Genomic DNA, 17,392 nt, shown 5'->3' on the forward strand with positions numbered 1-17,392 from the left:
CCAGTGTCAAAAGGTCACGTCAAGTATGAGTCTATTCACAGAACATTCTCAAAATGACAGTGTTAGAGAAACGGCGAACAGATTCGTGATGGCCGGGGGTCAGGAATGCTGGAAGGGAGGAGGGTAAGGGAGACTCTAAAGGGTTAGCACCAGGGAGATCTTTGTGGGGACAGGACAGTTCTGCATTGAGTTTGATGGTGGTTTCCCAAATCTACCCATGTGATAAAAAGACACAGAAGTAGATACCCCCATATAACACCAACTGTCGGTTTCTGAGTTAGATACTGTACTACAGTTACATAAATTGTAATTAGTGGGGTAACTTAGGTGAGGGGTCCACGGGGATCTCTGCAGCTTCTGTGACCATAATTCTTTCGTTTTTTTTAAACAAACAACTCTGCGACTTCCCTGATGGTCCAGTGGTTAAGGATCCACCTGCCAACGCAGGGGACACGGGTTCGATTCCTGTTCCGGGAAGATCCCACGTGCCATGAGGCAACTAAGCCTGTGCCCCACACTACTGAAGCCCGCACGCTCCAGAGTTCGTGCTCCGCAACAGGAGAAGCCACCAGGGTCAGAAGTCTGTGCCTGGTGATGAGAATAGCCCCTGCTCACCACAACTAGGCAAAGTCCAGGCACAGTAATGAAGACCGAGTACAGCCAAAAATAAGTAATTTTTAAAAATCCTAAAATAAAAAAATAACAACTCTGTCTCTGGGACTGTGAAACTCACATGTCAAGCACTCAATAGCCTCATGTGTCCCGAGGCCTGTACAGTAGGCAGCAAGCAAAGAACACATCACTGGAGGATGTTCTATCAGACAGCACGGATCTAGGGGAGCACATTTTCAGAACCCACTTGGGGCTCATGAAGTCAGTTATGGGGGTCATGACCAGCATTAAAAAAAAATCAGACTAGAAGCCAGGCTGCCCAGGTGCCTGAGAGAGGTCCTGTCTTCTGAGAAAGTTTCGGTCTTGGTAATGATGACCACAACGGGTGGCCGCGGCAGAGAGCGGGAGTTACACATGAGGGGCAGCCATCGCTCAGACCTCAAGCTCCTGGAGGACAAGGACCATGCCGGGACACCCCACCCACAATCACAGAGCTGATGACGAGCCCCATCAGGATTAGGCCCTAGGGCTGTTCCACAGAGCCGCTCTGGGCACGGGAAGTTTATCTCACTGCCTTTTGGACAGGCACAGATCCTTGCTCCGGGTAGCTCCTGGCATGGTGGTGCCTGCATCTCCCGCCCCATGCTATCTATCCCCCATCACCAGTTACTATCAGACTCGATGACACTTCCTTGGGTAATAGCTCCAAGAGCTTCGGGCGTATTAGCTGAGGCCCAGAGAGGCTGAGGAACTTGCCTGAGGCCACACAGTGAGAAGTCAACCCCAGGACCTCTTCACCTGAGCACCCCGGCACCAGGCTACCCAGACTCCTGGGGACGGTGGCCGGCGCCCATCACCCGCCGCCCCTGCCCAGGGCCCCCCTCCCACCCCTGCCTCCTCTGGGGCCTGGGTCGGCACTTACGGTGGCTGGTGAGGCACGGGTGGTGTGGGAGTAGGACTGGCTGGCACCGCCCAGCATGTAGCCGCCTTGGATCACGTAGGTGCCTGCGCCGCCGCCTCCGCCGCCGCCGCCGCCGCCGCTGCCGCCACCCCCGCCCCCGCCACCCCCGCCGCCGCCGCTGCCGCCGCCGCTGATGCCACTGCCGCCGCTGCCGCTGCCGCCGCTGCCGGCTCCACTCCCACTGCTGGTGGAGCTGGCGACAACCTGGCTGCCAGACACGTACATGGGCACAGAGCCGCTGCTGGCCACCGCCTGGGAAGTGGCAGGGGTGCTGACCTGGGCAGCCGTGCCCGCGGCCTCGTAGTAGCTGGTGCCTGCCGTCTGCGGGTACAGTGGTGTCTCTGAGTAGGAGTAGGTGCTGGAGCGGCTACGAAAGAGGTAGAGAGCGGGAGACGGGGGATAAGAGCTGGGTGGCCCAGGGGCATAATGAGGGGGGCCCTGCAATGGGGGGGGGGGCGGGGCAGGGCAGTAACAGCCCCATGCACTGCACATCCCCCCAAGTGCCTGATGGGCAATTCTTCACTGAATCCTCAAAGCAGTCCCGTGACTTGGGAGTCCCCGCTTCAGTCGTGAGGAACTGGGACTGGAAGAGCTGAGTGACTTGCAACGGCCTAAACACTTCAGTCACTCAGAAAACAAACTACTGAAGAGAATTCCCTGGAAGTCCAGGGGTTAGGACTCCTGGCTCCCACTGCTGGGGGGGCCCTGGTCAGGGAACTAAAATTGCTCAAGCCTGGTGGTGCAGCCAAAAAAAAAAAAGACCAACAACTGTTGAAGGCCTGCTTGGGCACTGTTCTAAGTATGGGGGACCCAATGGTGGACACGAGAGAAAAGGCCCCACCCTGGGGTCCAGGGGAGGTTAATGTCCTAGCAAGGGAGCCAGAGGAGAAGCCAAGTGCAAAGGTAAATTGAGGGCACTCTGGAAGGTGGCAGGTACCAAGGCACACGAGGCAGGAAGTGGGTGGGGAAGAGAGCGCGCTCTGCTTCTAAATCCACCGGCTGCCACCATGGGGGGCTGGTCAGCGGCGACTATTAAGGTGCACATGTGTTTCGCTTTGACCCAGCGACCCATCCTGCCCTGGAGAGGTCGCCAACTATTCGGTCACATGAACTCAAGGCTGCAAATCATAGCAAGAGTCACATGGAGGGGGGGTCTATCTTTACTGGGATGTCAAGTTTAAAAGCTGATGAAATCCTATGTGGGGGTGAGAGAGGAGGAAGGTCTTGAGGTCCCACCAAAGAACAAGGTCCAGAATATTCCATTAGGTGAACAAGAGAGGCAGGGAGGGGTGTGGATGACACTTTGGGAAGAAGGGAGAGATCGCACGGCATTTCATTATCTGTACCTGCCATTCATCGGGGTGGAGGGTGTGTGGACAGGGGGCAGCCACCTCACTAAATGTGTTTGGACACAGGTTTGATTTTTGAGCCCTCTCAATCCCCTGGAGAAGGAAATGGCAACCCACTCCAGTATTCTTGCCTGGAGAATCCCACAGACAGAGGACCCTGGTGAGCAACAGTCTGTGGGGTCGCAAAGAGACAGATACAACTGAAGCAACTTGGCTCGCACGCACAATGTGTTAGTCACTTGAAAACATAGGCTGGGCTTCCCTGGTGGCTCAGTATGTAAAGAATCTGCTGCCAATGCAGGAGACATGGGTTTGAGCCCTGGTCTGGGAAGATCCCACATGCTGTGCAACTAAGCCCATGTACCACAACTATCGAGCCTGTGCTCTGGAGCTCAGGCGCTGCAACTACTGAAGGCTGGGAGCTCCAGAGCCCGTGCTCCACAACGAGAGAAGCCTGTGCATCGCAACTAGAGTAGCCCCCACTTCCCACAACTAGAGTAAGCCCGCGCAGCAATGAAGACCCAGCGCAGCCAAAACTAAATAAATAAAATAAAAGTAATTATAAAAAATGTAAGCTAAAATGTTAAAACCCAGAAAGGGAGGGAGGCCCGTCAGGAGTGTCCTTGGCCCAGAAGGTGCTGAAGGATGCTGGGGAGAGAAGTCCTATGGGCCTCCCAGGGCAGCAAGGAGAGCGACTGGGGTGGGGGGGCGTGGTCACTCCTGGTGTATGGCGTCACCCATCAGACCCCAGGATGCAGCTCTTGTTCACTGTGCCCTGGTTCACACATCTACATAGTCCACATCCACGGCACGAGTGACTCCACAAGTGTGAGACCTGAGCCAGTGCTGCTAAGTGCCCCTGCCACCCGCTCTTTGGCAGGAACCGAAACCAGCCCAGCACCCTACCTGCAACACATGCTCTCAGAAAATGCTGCTATGGCAACTGTTTGCCAAATGACTACATGACTGAGTGTGCATATCTACCTCGACCACCTGATACGAAGAGCCAACTCACTGGAAAAAACCCTGATGCTGGGAAAGATGGAGGACAGGAGGATAAGGGGATAACAGAGATTAAGATGGTTAGATAGCATCACTGACTCAGTGGACATGAGCTTGAGCAAACTCCGGAAGACAGTGAAGGACAGGAAAGCCTGATGTGCTGCAGTTCATGGATTTGCAAAGAGTCAGACATGACTTAGCGACTGAACAACACCTGGATACAAGCTAAACAGGGCCATGGACAGGAGCCCAGGGGGTGTGGCTTTAGTCAGAGCAGGAATCCAGACCAGCAAAGGGCTGGAAATGTGGAAATAACCCCCTGTGAGGGAGAGACAGAAGATACGGTGCCCTCAGGAAAGTCATACAGCAGAAGAATCTGATGGTAACAGTGGACTCTCTGTGATCACTCACACACTACAGTCACAGAGGGAAGAATTGAATCAGAAGCCAAAGACAGACCAGGGAGAGGCAGAAGAGCCCCTGGGGGCCCTCGGGAGCTAGGCTCCTCTCTGGAATGTCCTCTGTGGTCCCGCCAGCACTGGTCCCCTGCACAGATGAGAGCCAGGCACCGCGGGAAATATAGCAACAGAACCATGAGGTCGCTGGATGCTGCAGACCACGACTCAGGGGCCGGGGCCCCACACCCACAGCATCAGGACCCAGGGATCAAGTCATTCCATGAGCTGATCCACCCCCAGTGTCATGCCCACAGGGACAGGTGGCTGGGACATGAGAAAGACATCAGGCAAATGCAAAGAAAGTCAATGAAACTTCCCCAAACTCAAACAACTCGTGTGTCCATGGGATTCTCCAGGCAAGAATACTGGAGTGGGTTGCCATGCCCTTCTCCAGCGGGTCTTCCCAACCCAGGGATCAAACCCGTGTCTCCTGAGTCTCCTGCCTTGGCAGACAGGTTCTTTAGCACGAGCGCCCCCTGGGAAGCTGAACTGACAACTAGAATAACTCCTGGAATTATTACTGTGGAGAAGGGGAGACAGAAGGTGGTGGTGTATGGAGGACCCCCAGCAAGGAGCCAGAGCCAGGGTTAGGGCAGGCCTGGGGCTGACATATGCCTGATATGGCAGGTACTGAGGCTGAGCTGTGTACAGTACCAGAGAGTGGAAGTCGTCTACATGCTAGCTGGGCGTGACTGGCCATATGACATTTATGCTGCGATTGAGCAGTGGAGTCACACATGGTGATTAAAGAGGGTAACTGGGACTCACATGAAAATCTTTGAAATATGTGGCAGGGGAAGAAATAGGGGACAGAACATGCTGCCTCTATTTCTCAACACACAAAGCAGGTAATTTCTATTCTCAGACTATCTCAGGGAGGAAGCAAAGAAATGGGGCGCAGCATCTCCTCTGGGGCAGGGTTGAGGCTCAGGAGTAAAGGAGATTTCTTTTTCACTGTTTAACATTCCCTACTCATTAAAAATTTTATCTGGTAAACTTCTTTTCCTTTTTTGCAGTTTCTTTTCAGGCCATGTCTTGGGACATGTCAGATCTTAGTTCCCTGATCAGGATTGAACCTGCGCCCCTGGCATTGGAAGCGCAGTCTCAACCACTGGACTGCCAGGGAAGTCTATATTTTTTTGTTTTTTGCAAAGAACCAGACCCACCTGACTCCAAAGCCCGATGCTATGCTGGAATGCCTTTCCCAACATGCCAGGGCCCCCTCTGCTTCACTGCTTTCTCCCCTTGGTGAGCACCCACTGCCTGTTTTCACCTTGAAGGCTAGCTGGTCTGCTGGAGACTGGGGCTTCAGTCCCGGGGAGGGGTCCTGAGCAGACCCATGCTTCTCCTCCTGTCCCTTCCCCCACCCCGGCCCACTCACATGGCACTCGCCGTGTAGCTGGCATCACCGCCCTCCACGTACTGCACTTGGCTGGGATACACGTGTGAGACTGGCACCTGCTGTAGTTGCTGCACCTGGCATGGGAGGAAGGACACACGGGGGGTCAGGGGCGGGCTGGCGCCCCGCCTCCTGCTTCTCACAGTCGGCAGCTGGCCAAGCTCGCAGGGACTCCCCGGTCCCCGGCTGGGAGGCTGCACTTCGGGGCTCTCTGAACACCCTGGACAGGGACAGGGCTGGGAAGCAGGCACAGCGGTGTCAGGAAAAGCCAGGCCTCTCTTCTTGGACTGTGGACAGCAAACGTAGGGTTGAGGTGAGGTGGGAGGAGGGGACCCCAGTCGGGGTCCTACTGCGGGCATGAAAGCTGAACTTGGCAGAGCCAAGTTCTAGTACAAGCCTGACGTGTAAGCCGGAGCCCGGAACTAGCCATGGCTGCAGGGTAGGCGCCTGCATCAGGGAGGGACCTCTGCCTATGGGGGCGGGGCCTAGGCCCGGTGCACAGGATGCGATGGGCGGAGCCGGGGCCAGGGGTGGGGCCCCATTGGTGGGCCAGAGTCTGGAACCACTGACAAAGCGGGCGGGGGCGGGGCCTGAGTCCCCCACCCATCCCCCATCCCAGTCTGTAGGGGCAGAGTCTGGGACCTGGAGCCCGCTTTGGTGGGTGAAGGGGGTAGTCAGAGATGGGTCCCCAGGCTGTCTGGGTGGAGGTGGGGTCTACAGGGCCTGTGGGGCCGGGCGCGGGCCGGGGCCGGCGGATCCCGCCCCCGCCCGCCCCTCGCACCCCCGCCGTGCGTCCGCCACCTACTTTGAGGGCCGTGGCGGCCGTGCCGAACACTAGCACCTGGGGGACTCTCTGGATCCTGACCCTCTGGTCGGGGCTGGCTCGGGCCGGCAGCCCGGGCAGTGGCTCGAGGACCACTTTCTGCTGCGGCAGGAGCAGGTGCGGGGGCAGGAAGCCCACCAGCTCCACCCACTGCTCGGCGCCCGGCTCGTAATGGGGCGGCAGCGGCTCGGGGCTGCCTAGCTGCGGGGCCTCCCCGCGGCAAGCTGGCGGTTCCGGGGCCAGCGCACCCGGCCCGGGCCCAGGCGTGGGCGGCCGGGGCGGCGGCGGCTCCGGTGGCGGCGTGGGCCAGGGCTCTTGCTGCTCTGCCTTCCTAGCGGGAAACTGACTGCCTGAGCTCTGGAGGACAAACAGAGACACTGAGGGGTCACCGGGGCCGGCAGCGGGCGGGTCTCCAGGCCTCCACCGCCCACCGGGCTGCTGACACTAGGCAGCAACCCGACCAGAAGACCCCCACCCGGTGTCAGGGAAGGGACAATCCAGAGCTCTCTCTTAGCAAAGCCTGGGCCCTGAACTGCCCGGTGCTAGCAAAGAGGAAGGCTTGAGGCCCATGGTTGGAATTGGAGTCCAGGGTGGGGCTGGGTTTCTCAAGGTTCCAGCTGCCTCCCCTGACCCAGACCCCCTCCCAGGGGGGCTCCACTCCCTCCCTGCGGCCTGAGGGGCCTGCACCTTACCCCCCCCACCCCCGCCACCCCACGTGACTGAGCCCCAGTTTGCCCAGAGACATGTTGGGGAGGCACACACCTCTTGAGCCACATGGACCGACTGGAGTCCTTGCACCGTGAGCTGCTGCACGGGGCCAGCTTTGGGCACCTGTGGAGTGGCCTGAACCACTGACCTCTGCAGGGAGCGAAAGGCAAGTCAGACTGTGACAGCCATGGCCAGGATGGCTGCCCGCCTGTCCTCAAGCGCCACCCTGTCCTCAGCACTGGCGTCAGCCTCTCTCCAGCTCTTCACTGCTGGCCCCGCACCACGTGGCTTCCAGCTTCCTCACCAGGTTGACTCTGGGCGCCATGTGGAACCCAGGCTCTACCAGGTGAGGCTGACAGGAAGCAGGACTGGGAGGTGAACTTGGAGCTGACTGAGGGGGGTCCCTGCTCTCCACCCCCACTGCCTGCATGGGTCATCCCGCACCCCGGCATCTAGCAGGTCCTCACTTCCATGCTATGGCGGGGATGCCAGCATGACCCTCAGGACAGAGGGAGGGACAGAGGCTGGGAGGTGGGGAGCAGCTGAGTGAAGAACCCAGGGCTAGAGCTTCCGAGGGGCTGTGGTGCCTGGCCGGAGAGTATCTGTTGAGTCCTTCAGGGTGGAGTTTCTGCGTTCCTCCAGGGAGAGGATCTATGGCTTTCATCTGGTTTTCTGAGGGGCTGGAAACCACCCCCTCCCCCGACACTGGTAATGACCAGATGACAGACAACCCTTGCCTTATAACCTGCTCTGGCCACGGTAGCTGGCAGCTCAGAGTGAGGCCTCCTCTGGAAGACTGGGCATGGACTTAACAGGTTGAGGCCTCTCCCTGAGCCCCCTAGGGGTGAGCCAGGAATTGGCCTTGGGGTTGCCTCCAGGCAAATGGGCCTGGAGACGCCAAGGTTGTTTTTCAAAGCTGTTTCCAGTGCCTCTTCAGTCTGAGGTGCTTTCCACTACAGCCCCAACCACCTAGCTCCCTGGCCCTCAGAGCAGAAGCCAGTATTTAGATGAGAACATAGAGTCTGGAGAGAAGCAGAGCTGCTTGCCGTAGGCCCGGGTGGCCAGCTGGGGCTGGACCCCATCGGCTCGTCTCTCATGGGCCTTCCCCACCACCACCCCAGCAAACAGCTGCAGGAGGATGCAGAGGCCGCGGGGCCGGCACCCCTCGCCCCTGCCACCGCCCGCCTTGGCCTGGCACCTCTTGGGTGACGGGGACACTCTGCTGGACACCATGGACTTGCAGCGGCTGCGGCACCGTGCCCGTGGGGGCCCCGGCCGTCTTGCTGGAGGAGCTGTTGGCCTGCACTGGTGACCGCTGCAAGGGAAGGAGGCACAGAGAGTGTGTGGGGCAGCCGGGCCCTGACAAAACCCTGTCCCAAGAGCTATTCGGGGAGGACAACGGCCAGGGGGGGACATCTCCCAGCCACCTAAGCTGATAAAGTCCCGGGCATCCAGACACCTGGTCCCTCCCGCAGCTCCAGGGATCCCAGGGCAAGGCTCAGAGTTCAGCCCAGAGATACTGGGGAGGCCTGTCTTCCCCAGCGAGGAGGGTGGGGACTTTGGCCTCTGCTCAGCAGCTCCCAGCTGCCTCCATCATCAGCTGGACAACAGCCCTGAGGTGAGAAAGGCTAGGTCAGGGGGTCCCCACTTTCCAGATGAGTTGTGAAGGTGCAGATGGGAAGGGACATGAGCAAGGCCACACAGTTGTGAGTGGTGGCAGCAAATGCTGACCCTGGGTGAGCTGGTTGCAAAGCACCCATCAGCTCTGTGTCATGGGAAGTAGATGCGGGGTGGGTTTCATTACTTGTTTCCTGCCTAGAAAACTCTGGGCTCAGAAGGCTCTGAGGGCCTGTCCAGAGTCCCCCAGGACTGAATGGCTGAGCCTGGGACCTCAAAGTCCGACTGCTGACACCCATCCTCCCAGCCATCCACAGGTCGCCTGCCTCCACACCCACGTGGAAATTAGAGGTCCTCAGTATTCACACTATGGTTGGAAGAGGGCCACTTTTGCTTCCTGGGATGCAGTGCCCAGAGCTGGAACTTTGAGATCCATTCTGGCCCAGGAGAGAAGGCGCCTCCTCCTGGAGCCAAACTCAGCTCAGAGCCAGCAGAGCAGAGAGTCCAGCGGCCGAGCCCCTCTCGCTCAGGCTCAACAGGGACTTCAGAGGAGGGAGTCCTCGCTCCTTTGGGGAGAGGGGTGGGGAGGATGGCCGAAGGGGCCAGCACCTACCTCGGGGGGTGAGTGCACTTGCTGGGTGCCGTGCACCGTCAGGGAGACCTGGCCGCCCTTGCCGCCTGGGGCTGTGCTCTGCACCACCAGACGCTGCGTGGGGAGAGCCTGGAGCGAGAAGGGAGGACCATAGTTCACTGACAATGACCTCTGTGTGTGTGTGTGCTTTTTTCTGCCCTCCTCGAGGCATGTGGGATCTCAGTTCTGGACCAGGGATCGAGTTCCCTGCTTCAGAAGCGCAGTCTGAACCACTGGCCCACCAGGGAAATCCCTGGCCTGTGTGTCCTTACTGTGCACCTGTGTGTGCCAGGGAATTCCCTGGTGGCTCAGTGGTCACGAACCCACCTGCCAATGCAGGAGATGTGGGTTTGTTCAATCCCTGGGTCGGGAAGATCCCCTGGAGAAGGAAACGGCAACTCGCTACACTATTCTTGCCTGGGAAATCCCATGGACAGAGGAGCCTAGTGGGCTACAGTCCACGGGGTCGCAGAAGAGTAAGACACGACTGACTGACTCAACATCAATGTGCTGAACCAGGCGTTATCTTAGCGCTGCGTGCCCACGGGCTCCCAGAATCGCCCCGACAGTCCCGATGCGAGGTGGCTCCTGCATTTCAGAGGATGACAGCGAGGCTCAGGACAGCAGAAGCATTTGCCCAAGGTCCTGGAGCCCATACTCAGCAGAGCTGAAGTTTTTTCCCAGGGAGCCTGACTCTGTGGGCCTCAACATGTGCTCCCACCCTGGAAACCGGGCGGGACTTTGTCCCCATCCATGCCGGCCCCAGCGGCCGCCGTGCAGCCTCGCAGCCCCCAGGTCACCATGCACTTGCTCCCGGCGCTGGGCTCCTGGTTCCTAACTGGCTTTGGGCTCTCTGCTCTGCAACATAAGGGTTGGACCCCCCAGCCGTGTTCCCCACTGTCAATCCTCAGGTCTCCCTGTTAAGATGACTCCTGCAGCTCCTTCTTACCTGATGGGCCCTGACTGATACAGCCTCACCGGCCACCTCAGGGTAGGCCCCGCATCCTCAAGGCTGGTGCGGGCAGATCCGAGCAGGCTACGGGGGTTGGTTCTACGACCTGGGGAGGCTCTGAGAGCGGGGGTGGGGCCAGAGGCGGGGCGCTTACCTGCTGGGGCACCGGGATGTTGGTGAGCTGGAGGGGTGACACGTGGCCCGGCTTGGCCTGCACGCTTGTCTGGACCAGTAGCCGCTGTGGGGAAAGGAGGAAGGACCTGAACCAGATTGGTTTCCCCAGGGAAGCCTGGCCGGGGTGGGGGAAAGGCGGGGTGGAGGGGTAGTGATTTTTTTTTTAGCAGTGAGCATCTTGATAAGAACAGGTGAGCAGATGGTTCCAGCAGCAGGACTGGGAGCGGGGGAAGCAAGGTCGCTACGGCCACAGCCTCTGTCCACCCTGGGGGAGGGGCATGTCCTACCTGCTGGGTGCCCTGCACCTGCTGAACCACCTGAGTGGGGACTCCGGTCTGGCTAGCCGTGGAGCCTGGGCTGGCCTCTGACACAGTCTCGCTGGCCCGCATGGCACCCTCTGTAGGGAAAGGTCACCAGGTCAGCTCTGCCTGCTGCCTCCACCCCCACCTTGAGCCTGAGGCCGTCGAGATGGATGCCGCTGCCTGAAGCCAGCTCCAGATGGGGCTAGGCCTCTCCAGGAATCCTGCCTGGCCCCTGGCCAGCCCCAAGACTGCCCATTGGAGTGGGCTGGGGGCCACAAGGACCTATAATCCTTAACACTCATTAGCAGCCCCCCCACCACCACCTTCATTGTCCTGAAGTCAGGGTGTCCAGAAGGGTTGACTGACAAGCCAAGATGCAGTGGAGGCTTGGGGAGATGAACTCCTTTGCCCAGCAGGCAGGACTGTGGACCACGACCGACCCCATCAACCCCACCTCCCAGGGGTCCCACAGCCCTGGAAAGCATCAGGACCACCTGCCTTGAGGTGACCCCTGGTTTCCCAGGAATGGAAGCTGGTCAGAGGAGTGACCCCAGGTTTCACCGGCCTGCTGTCAGACACCCCCTCCTCCCTTGCCACTGTCAGAGCGTCCCTGTCCTCGTGGGGGGTGGGGGGCAGGCGGGTACTCACGCTGACAGGCAGCCGAGAAGAGGCAGTCATAGAACATGGTGCCCCGCCCCGCCGCCCCCTGCCCCTGCCCGTCCGTCCCCAGGAGCCTGCCTGGCACTCCTTGATCCTTGCCCACCTCTCCAGGAACAGCAGGGTGCGCGGGCGGCTTTATACCTGCAACCTTGGGGCGATAATCTCCCCAGCGCTCCTGGCCGTCCTCTTGGGATAAACATACTTCCCTCCCAGCCCGAGTGGGGCCTTTGAGGAGCTGGGGTCAAGAGGGAGGCCGGTACCCAGAGATGCTATCAGGAAGGTCGCGTTTCATGCACCTCTTGCTAAGTGATGAGCAGGGGAGCTGGGGGGCTGGGCAGGGGGCGAGTGTCCCCAGAGGCACTGGTTGGGAGACCCTCATCCCAGCTGGGACACCAGCCACCCCACCCCCTTTGTCGCCTGGTTACTCCCCGCAGTTTCAGAGGTGGGGTGGGGCTGGGACCGAGTCACAGGTCAGGCCTAGGCCGAGGCCCCAAAGGCAGAAGGATGCAGACCCAGGCATGTGGGTAAGGAGGCATGTGTCTGAGCGGAGGGCCTATGGGGGACACAGAAGGCTCGGAGCATCCTTTTGGGTCTCAGCCTCTAAAGTGAGGAGCTAGGCCTCAGCTGTTGCAGGGAGACACCGAGAAGGGATTGGCTAGAACAGAAAGGTGACCGCATGCAGGTAGAAGCAAAGACCTCAGGGGCCAGGTCTGAAGCAGAGCACGTGACTGTGTGTATGCTAGGTGTGGGCCAGATGGGGGGTAGGCCCTGGGACAACTCTGCAGCTCATTCCAGGAGACACTGATTCCTCTGTTTTGCTGGAGTCATCCCCCGCAACCACTTAGGCTTCCCAGTCATCGTCAAAGAGGAGGCCCTCACTGAGCCGGCCCACTGGGAGAAACCCAAGGAAGCACCCAGTCCCGCGGGGGCCCCGGCAGCCTGGGTGTCCATGGCCCAGCCCAAGGGACAGTGCCTGACTGAGAAGGCCCATGGCAGGTTCAGCCTGGCTCAGGGTGGGCAGCGATTGGGGGGCTTCTCCGTCCCTTCCAACGTCCTGAAACTCTGATGAAAAGGGCAAGGTTGGTCCTTGAGTGGGACCCAGAGCAGCTGGAGGCCTGGGGATTGCTGGGATCCAGCATCACCTTGGACAAGGAAGCTCCGGGAGGCAGTCTTGCCCATCTCCTGCCTCAGGGGTGGCCCTCCAGGCTGGAACCCCCATCCTGGCCAGGCTGCACCATGAGGATGAGCAGGTGAGATTCTAGAGTCTACTCTTTAGATGAGGGGCCTCCTGTGGCCAAGATGGGACCCCTGCCACAGTGTCTCGCCCTGGCTCTGCGTGTGCGCATGGGGGACCCTGAGTCCGCCAACATCAGCATCTGTCTGCAAGCTCCACATTGCACATGCACACAGGCCAGAGAGGGCTCTGCCGTCTCAAATCTCTAGCCAGGAAGCGGCAGCTGATTTCCTGTCCCTCGATCTGATGAGCATCTCTTCCTCCCTGGCTCCTGTGCTTACTTCCTCACTGAGACCTACTCTGGCCTCACAGGCCACTCTGAGCTACTTGGGGGAGGACGGAGGGAAGCCTGAGAGTCTGGACTCCAAGACGGGACCCAGGTCACCGTGGACCACAGATGGGGCCATCTGTTCCTCTTCCTCCTGATCCTTCGCTCCCGTCCTGCCAATGATTTCAGTCAAAGGCTCACTGGGAGGGGAGCCTGTGGACTCCTGCTGCCCCCAGGGTCCTGGGTCCCTTGTCTGTCCCGACCTCAGTTTCCCCATCTATGGTTGGGGACACTGATAAACACCTTCCAGGTCCCTCTTCTTGACATAAGTCTTGGACTTCCAGGGGCTCCAAGTGAGACAGAAGCAGGGAAGAGAGGCTGGACATGGTCCCTTCTTCAGTCCAGCCCTACCCCCTTCCACCGGCTTGGTCTCATCTTTCTAGGGACGGCCGGCGGGACTCACAAGGTCTTCCTTCCACTTGGGTTTCGAGTGATAGCCTGGTGGCCTCTGAGGACAGGGACTTATATGTAGGGAATTGTTCCTAAGCTGGAAATTTGAGCTTCCTTCCCATCACCTCCACAGTTACCTTAGGGCAGAGCTCGTGAGGCCTGGGCAAGAGGAGCTGCTTCTGCAGCGGAGGCGCTCCTGGCTGGCTTCCCATCTGGGCTCCAGGTCTGGCTCCCGGGCCCCTCCCTGCCTCCTGCCTGCAACTCCCCGGGTCCCTGCCCAGCTCACATTGCTTCTGGCTCGGGAGGAGCCCCAGGCACCTTGCCGAAGCCTTTGCTGGTGTTAGTTACACCCCCACCTCCACCCCCAGGACCGGCTCACGTGACCCAGAGGCCACCCTTAGATAAAAGGGACACTAAGGGTTACAAAGGAACCCTCAGGAATCACTGCCAGGGATGGGGGAGGGGTCAACGAAGCCGCAGGAGTCCTCTTAGAACAAATCAAGGAAGCAGAGCCTGGTAACCATTCCAGGGATAGGCCTGCTGCTGGCGGAACCAGGAGCAGAAGGGACAGGCAGCTCCCCAGGACCTCTGTGAAAGACAGTGAGGCCACTGCCTGACCAAAGAAGGGAGGCTGAGATTCACACCCACAAGCGGTCACGTCAGCACCGCAAGCCGTGCACACTGGTGCCCCACAGCACGATGGGGGCCAGGAGAGGGGGCAACGAAGGCTGTGACCAGTGGGCACCAGGGCCTCCCTGAGGGCGGAGGAGGGGGGTGCTGGGAGGAGCTGGAAAAGACAAGGGGAGAGAGGAGATGGGCTGGGACTTGGGGGATGCTGGGGTCTGCACTCGTGCGTCCATTCCAGACCCTTGTTCTGGGGACCTCAGACACGGCAAGCAGCAAAAGCCAGCACTCAGGAGGTCCAGGGCCAATAAGATGCCGTGGAAGCTATGAAAAGTCCTCCAGCGGCAATGGGCAAGCCCTCCTGCCTGCTCGTGGCTACCCAGGAGCTGATGGGATGGGAGCGCTGAGCTGGGTCAGGTCAGCATTCATGAGGGATGAGCCACCAGAGGGTCTGGAATGGGAGAGCTCCAGGCAGAGGGCAACGCAAGTGCCAAGGCTCAGAGATGAATTGAGCCTGGAAGGTTTGTGGAGCCACAGGAAGGCCAGTGGGGCTGACGCAGGAATGTGGGGGGGCGGGGGGGAGGTTGATCCCAGGTGGGCCTGGGTGGCCAGCAGGCCTGGAAGGCCCAAGTCAGGAGGTTGGACATTTGTCAGCAGCGGCGTGGGAGTGTGGAGCTGGTCCCTATCACAGGGATCCAGGTCTCCGAGGGCCAAGAAAGGCCAGGCTAGGCTTTCTCAGAGAGTACCCCCAGGGTCACCTGCTTTGGAATATTCTGGGGTGAGCTGGGACATGATGGAATTGAATCAACAGTTATCAAGAGGCTTCCTCTGGTTCTGCTGGGGAGGACTGTGAAGGGTCTGAACAGAGGCTGGGCCAGGGTAGGGGCCAGGGAGGTGGGAGAGGTGGTGGGTTCTGGTTGGATTTAGGATGTGGAGCCAAGAGATCTTGCTTACTCAAGGTAAGACAGGGGACGTCCCTGGTGGTCCAGTGGTTAAGACTCTGCACTCCCACTGTAGGGGTGGCATGGTTTTGATCCCTGGTTGGGCAACTAGGATCCTGCATGCCACACCACGCAGTCAGGAAAAAAAAAGTATGGGTAAGACAGGAGTCAGGCTGACCCAGGCCTGGGCTGGGGGGATAGAGGGGGTTATGTTTACTAGGACAAGGAAGTCTCAAAGGAGACCAGATTTGAAGAAGGAACGAAATTCCAGACTGCCATCGGGCCATGCTGGTTTGAGAGGGTCTGTGGAACCGCGTGGATGGGTCACAGGTGGCGAGGACTCAGGGCCAAGTCCCTGGGTACTGACCTCAATGTGGGCATTGTCATACAGAGGTGGCATCAGAGGCTGAGGGACGGACAAGGCCCTGGAGCAGAGAGGAGGCCTCAGCTGAAGAGGTCGTGGTGCACAAGGTCAGGGAGATGAGGAGGAAGGAGCAAGGGGAAACCGAGATGGGGACGCAGGGGTGGGCAGAGACCAGAGCAGGACCGCATCGCTGGGGGGGCGGGGGAGGGGGGAGAAACTGTCACGTGCTGCCCAGAGGCCAAGGAAGAGGAGAAGAGAGGGTGACCAGAGGAGCGACAGATGGGGGCCATGGGTGGTCCTGCCTGGGACTCTGGGGTTGAGGAGAGAGAGCTCCAAGTGAAAGGGCTGAGACCAAGGAAGGGACGATGAACCCGTTGAGGAATTCTGACTTAAAGGGAGGGTTTCCCAGGTGGCTCAGTGTTAAAGAATCCGCCTGCCAATGCAGGAGATGCAGAAGACACGAGTTCGATCCCTGGGTTGGGAAGATCTCCTGGAGAAGGAAATGGCAACCCATTTCCACATTCTTCCCTGGAGAATGCCATGGACAGAGGAGCCTGGTGGGCTACAATCCATGGGGTCGCAAAGAGCAGACATGACTTAGTAACTAAACAATTTAAAGGGAAGAGAATGTGGGACAACAGCGGTAGGGGGTGCAGGGCCTGGGGGCCCTGGTTAAAATGGGAGCTGCTATATTTTTACAAGCAGGTAGAAAAGATCTACCAGAGAGGGGACTCAGTAATGAGGCTGGGATGGCAGAAGTCCTGGAGCAGGCAGCCTGGAACTGCCATGGGGCCACTTCACCCTTCTAGCAGCAGGAAAGCAGAGCTGGTGGGTGCAGATGGACCCTGGGCGCTGGCAGGCTGGGTGGGTGGGAGATGGGGTCCGTCTTGTCACGTGACGATGCCTTGTGTACAGTGAGGTCAGGAGCAGGGTGGGGGGTTAAGAACACGGAATGAGAGGGAGGTGATGGAGGTGAGTGGGGAGCCGGGGGCCTGGGTTTTTCAGAGAGTGGGGAGAATGCTGGTGAGGATACCGGGCAGCACTGAGCACCCTCTGGAGAATTCGCCCGGTGACCCTGGCCACATCCTGGGCCTGGCCTCGCTCTGCATTCAGCTGACTCTCACATGCCAGCCCTCCTCCACACCAGTCTATGTGGCAGAGTCACTGTCCCAAGCCCCTGCATGCCCCCTGCCCTCCCTGGGGACCCTGACACTGCCGGGAGCCTTCAGGACACTGCCGGGGCCCAGCTGCCTCCATCATGGTCCCACGGGGCCGTGTCAGTTGCCACCAATTTTGACTCTTCATTGTCCTTGGGTCAAGTTAATTGACCCGCACCTTCCACAGCCTCCCAGGATGCCCTTAGGATCTCCACCACTTCCTTTTCCACTGTGGAAAGACCAGGGCCAGCCTCCCCTCTACACGGGGAACATCAGAAACCACCTAGTCCAGTCCTGAGCGCCACCTGGTTTTTTCTGGCAGCACCATGCAGCACGTGGGATGTTAGGATCTTAGTTCCTCAACTAAGGATGGAAGCTCCCTGTAGTAGAAGCGCAGAGTCCTAACCACTGGACCACCAGGGAAGTTCATCTGAGCTGCACCTTCTCCCTCAGGGGAGTGACCACCTCTCCCGACTCTCTGCTTCCACTTCCCTCTGCTCAGCCCGTCCCCATTCTAGAGGAAGTGGGCATGAGGAAGATGCTCTGAGGCAGGAACCATGGGTGCCATGGCCCAAGATTCCCGGTCACTTGCTCCACAGCCTCGGGGGGCGGCTGCAGTGACAAACAGGATCCCCTGGCCACATCACGTACTCACGAACTCACCCAGCCAGGAGCCCTGCTTGGCCCAAATCTTGTCAAAAATGAA

At 59.2% G+C, this 17,392-nt stretch overlaps 1 protein-coding gene across 5 annotated transcripts in view; it reads right to left on the reverse strand.

Annotated features, from left to right (window-relative positions):
* The window catches only part of RFX1 (regulatory factor X1), a 33,511-nt gene that overhangs the window by 6,711 nt on the left and 9,408 nt on the right, over window positions 1-17,392 (reverse strand). For 4 of the 5 annotated variants that reach the window (XM_043466899.1, XM_043466897.1, XM_043466901.1 and 1 more), the window contains 7 exons: window positions 10,974-11,083; window positions 10,667-10,750; window positions 9,543-9,650; window positions 8,511-8,627; window positions 7,367-7,462; window positions 5,764-5,858; window positions 1,535-1,940 (listed from right to left, as the gene is read on the reverse strand). In XM_043466899.1, the coding sequence (XP_043322834.1) occupies window positions 1,535-1,940; window positions 5,764-5,858; window positions 7,367-7,462; window positions 8,511-8,627; window positions 9,543-9,650; window positions 10,667-10,750; window positions 10,974-11,083 (1,016 nt within the window). The remainder of the gene's footprint in view (window positions 1-1,534; window positions 1,941-5,763; window positions 5,859-7,366; window positions 7,463-8,510; window positions 8,628-9,542; window positions 9,651-10,666; window positions 10,751-10,973; window positions 11,084-17,392) is intronic. The other variant, XM_043466900.1, reaches the window with a different exon arrangement.

Source organism: Cervus canadensis, chromosome 4, assembly GCF_019320065.1.
Source record: "Cervus canadensis isolate Bull #8, Minnesota chromosome 4, ASM1932006v1, whole genome shotgun sequence".
NCBI classification, from domain to species: Eukaryota; Metazoa; Chordata; class Mammalia; order Artiodactyla; family Cervidae; genus Cervus; species Cervus canadensis.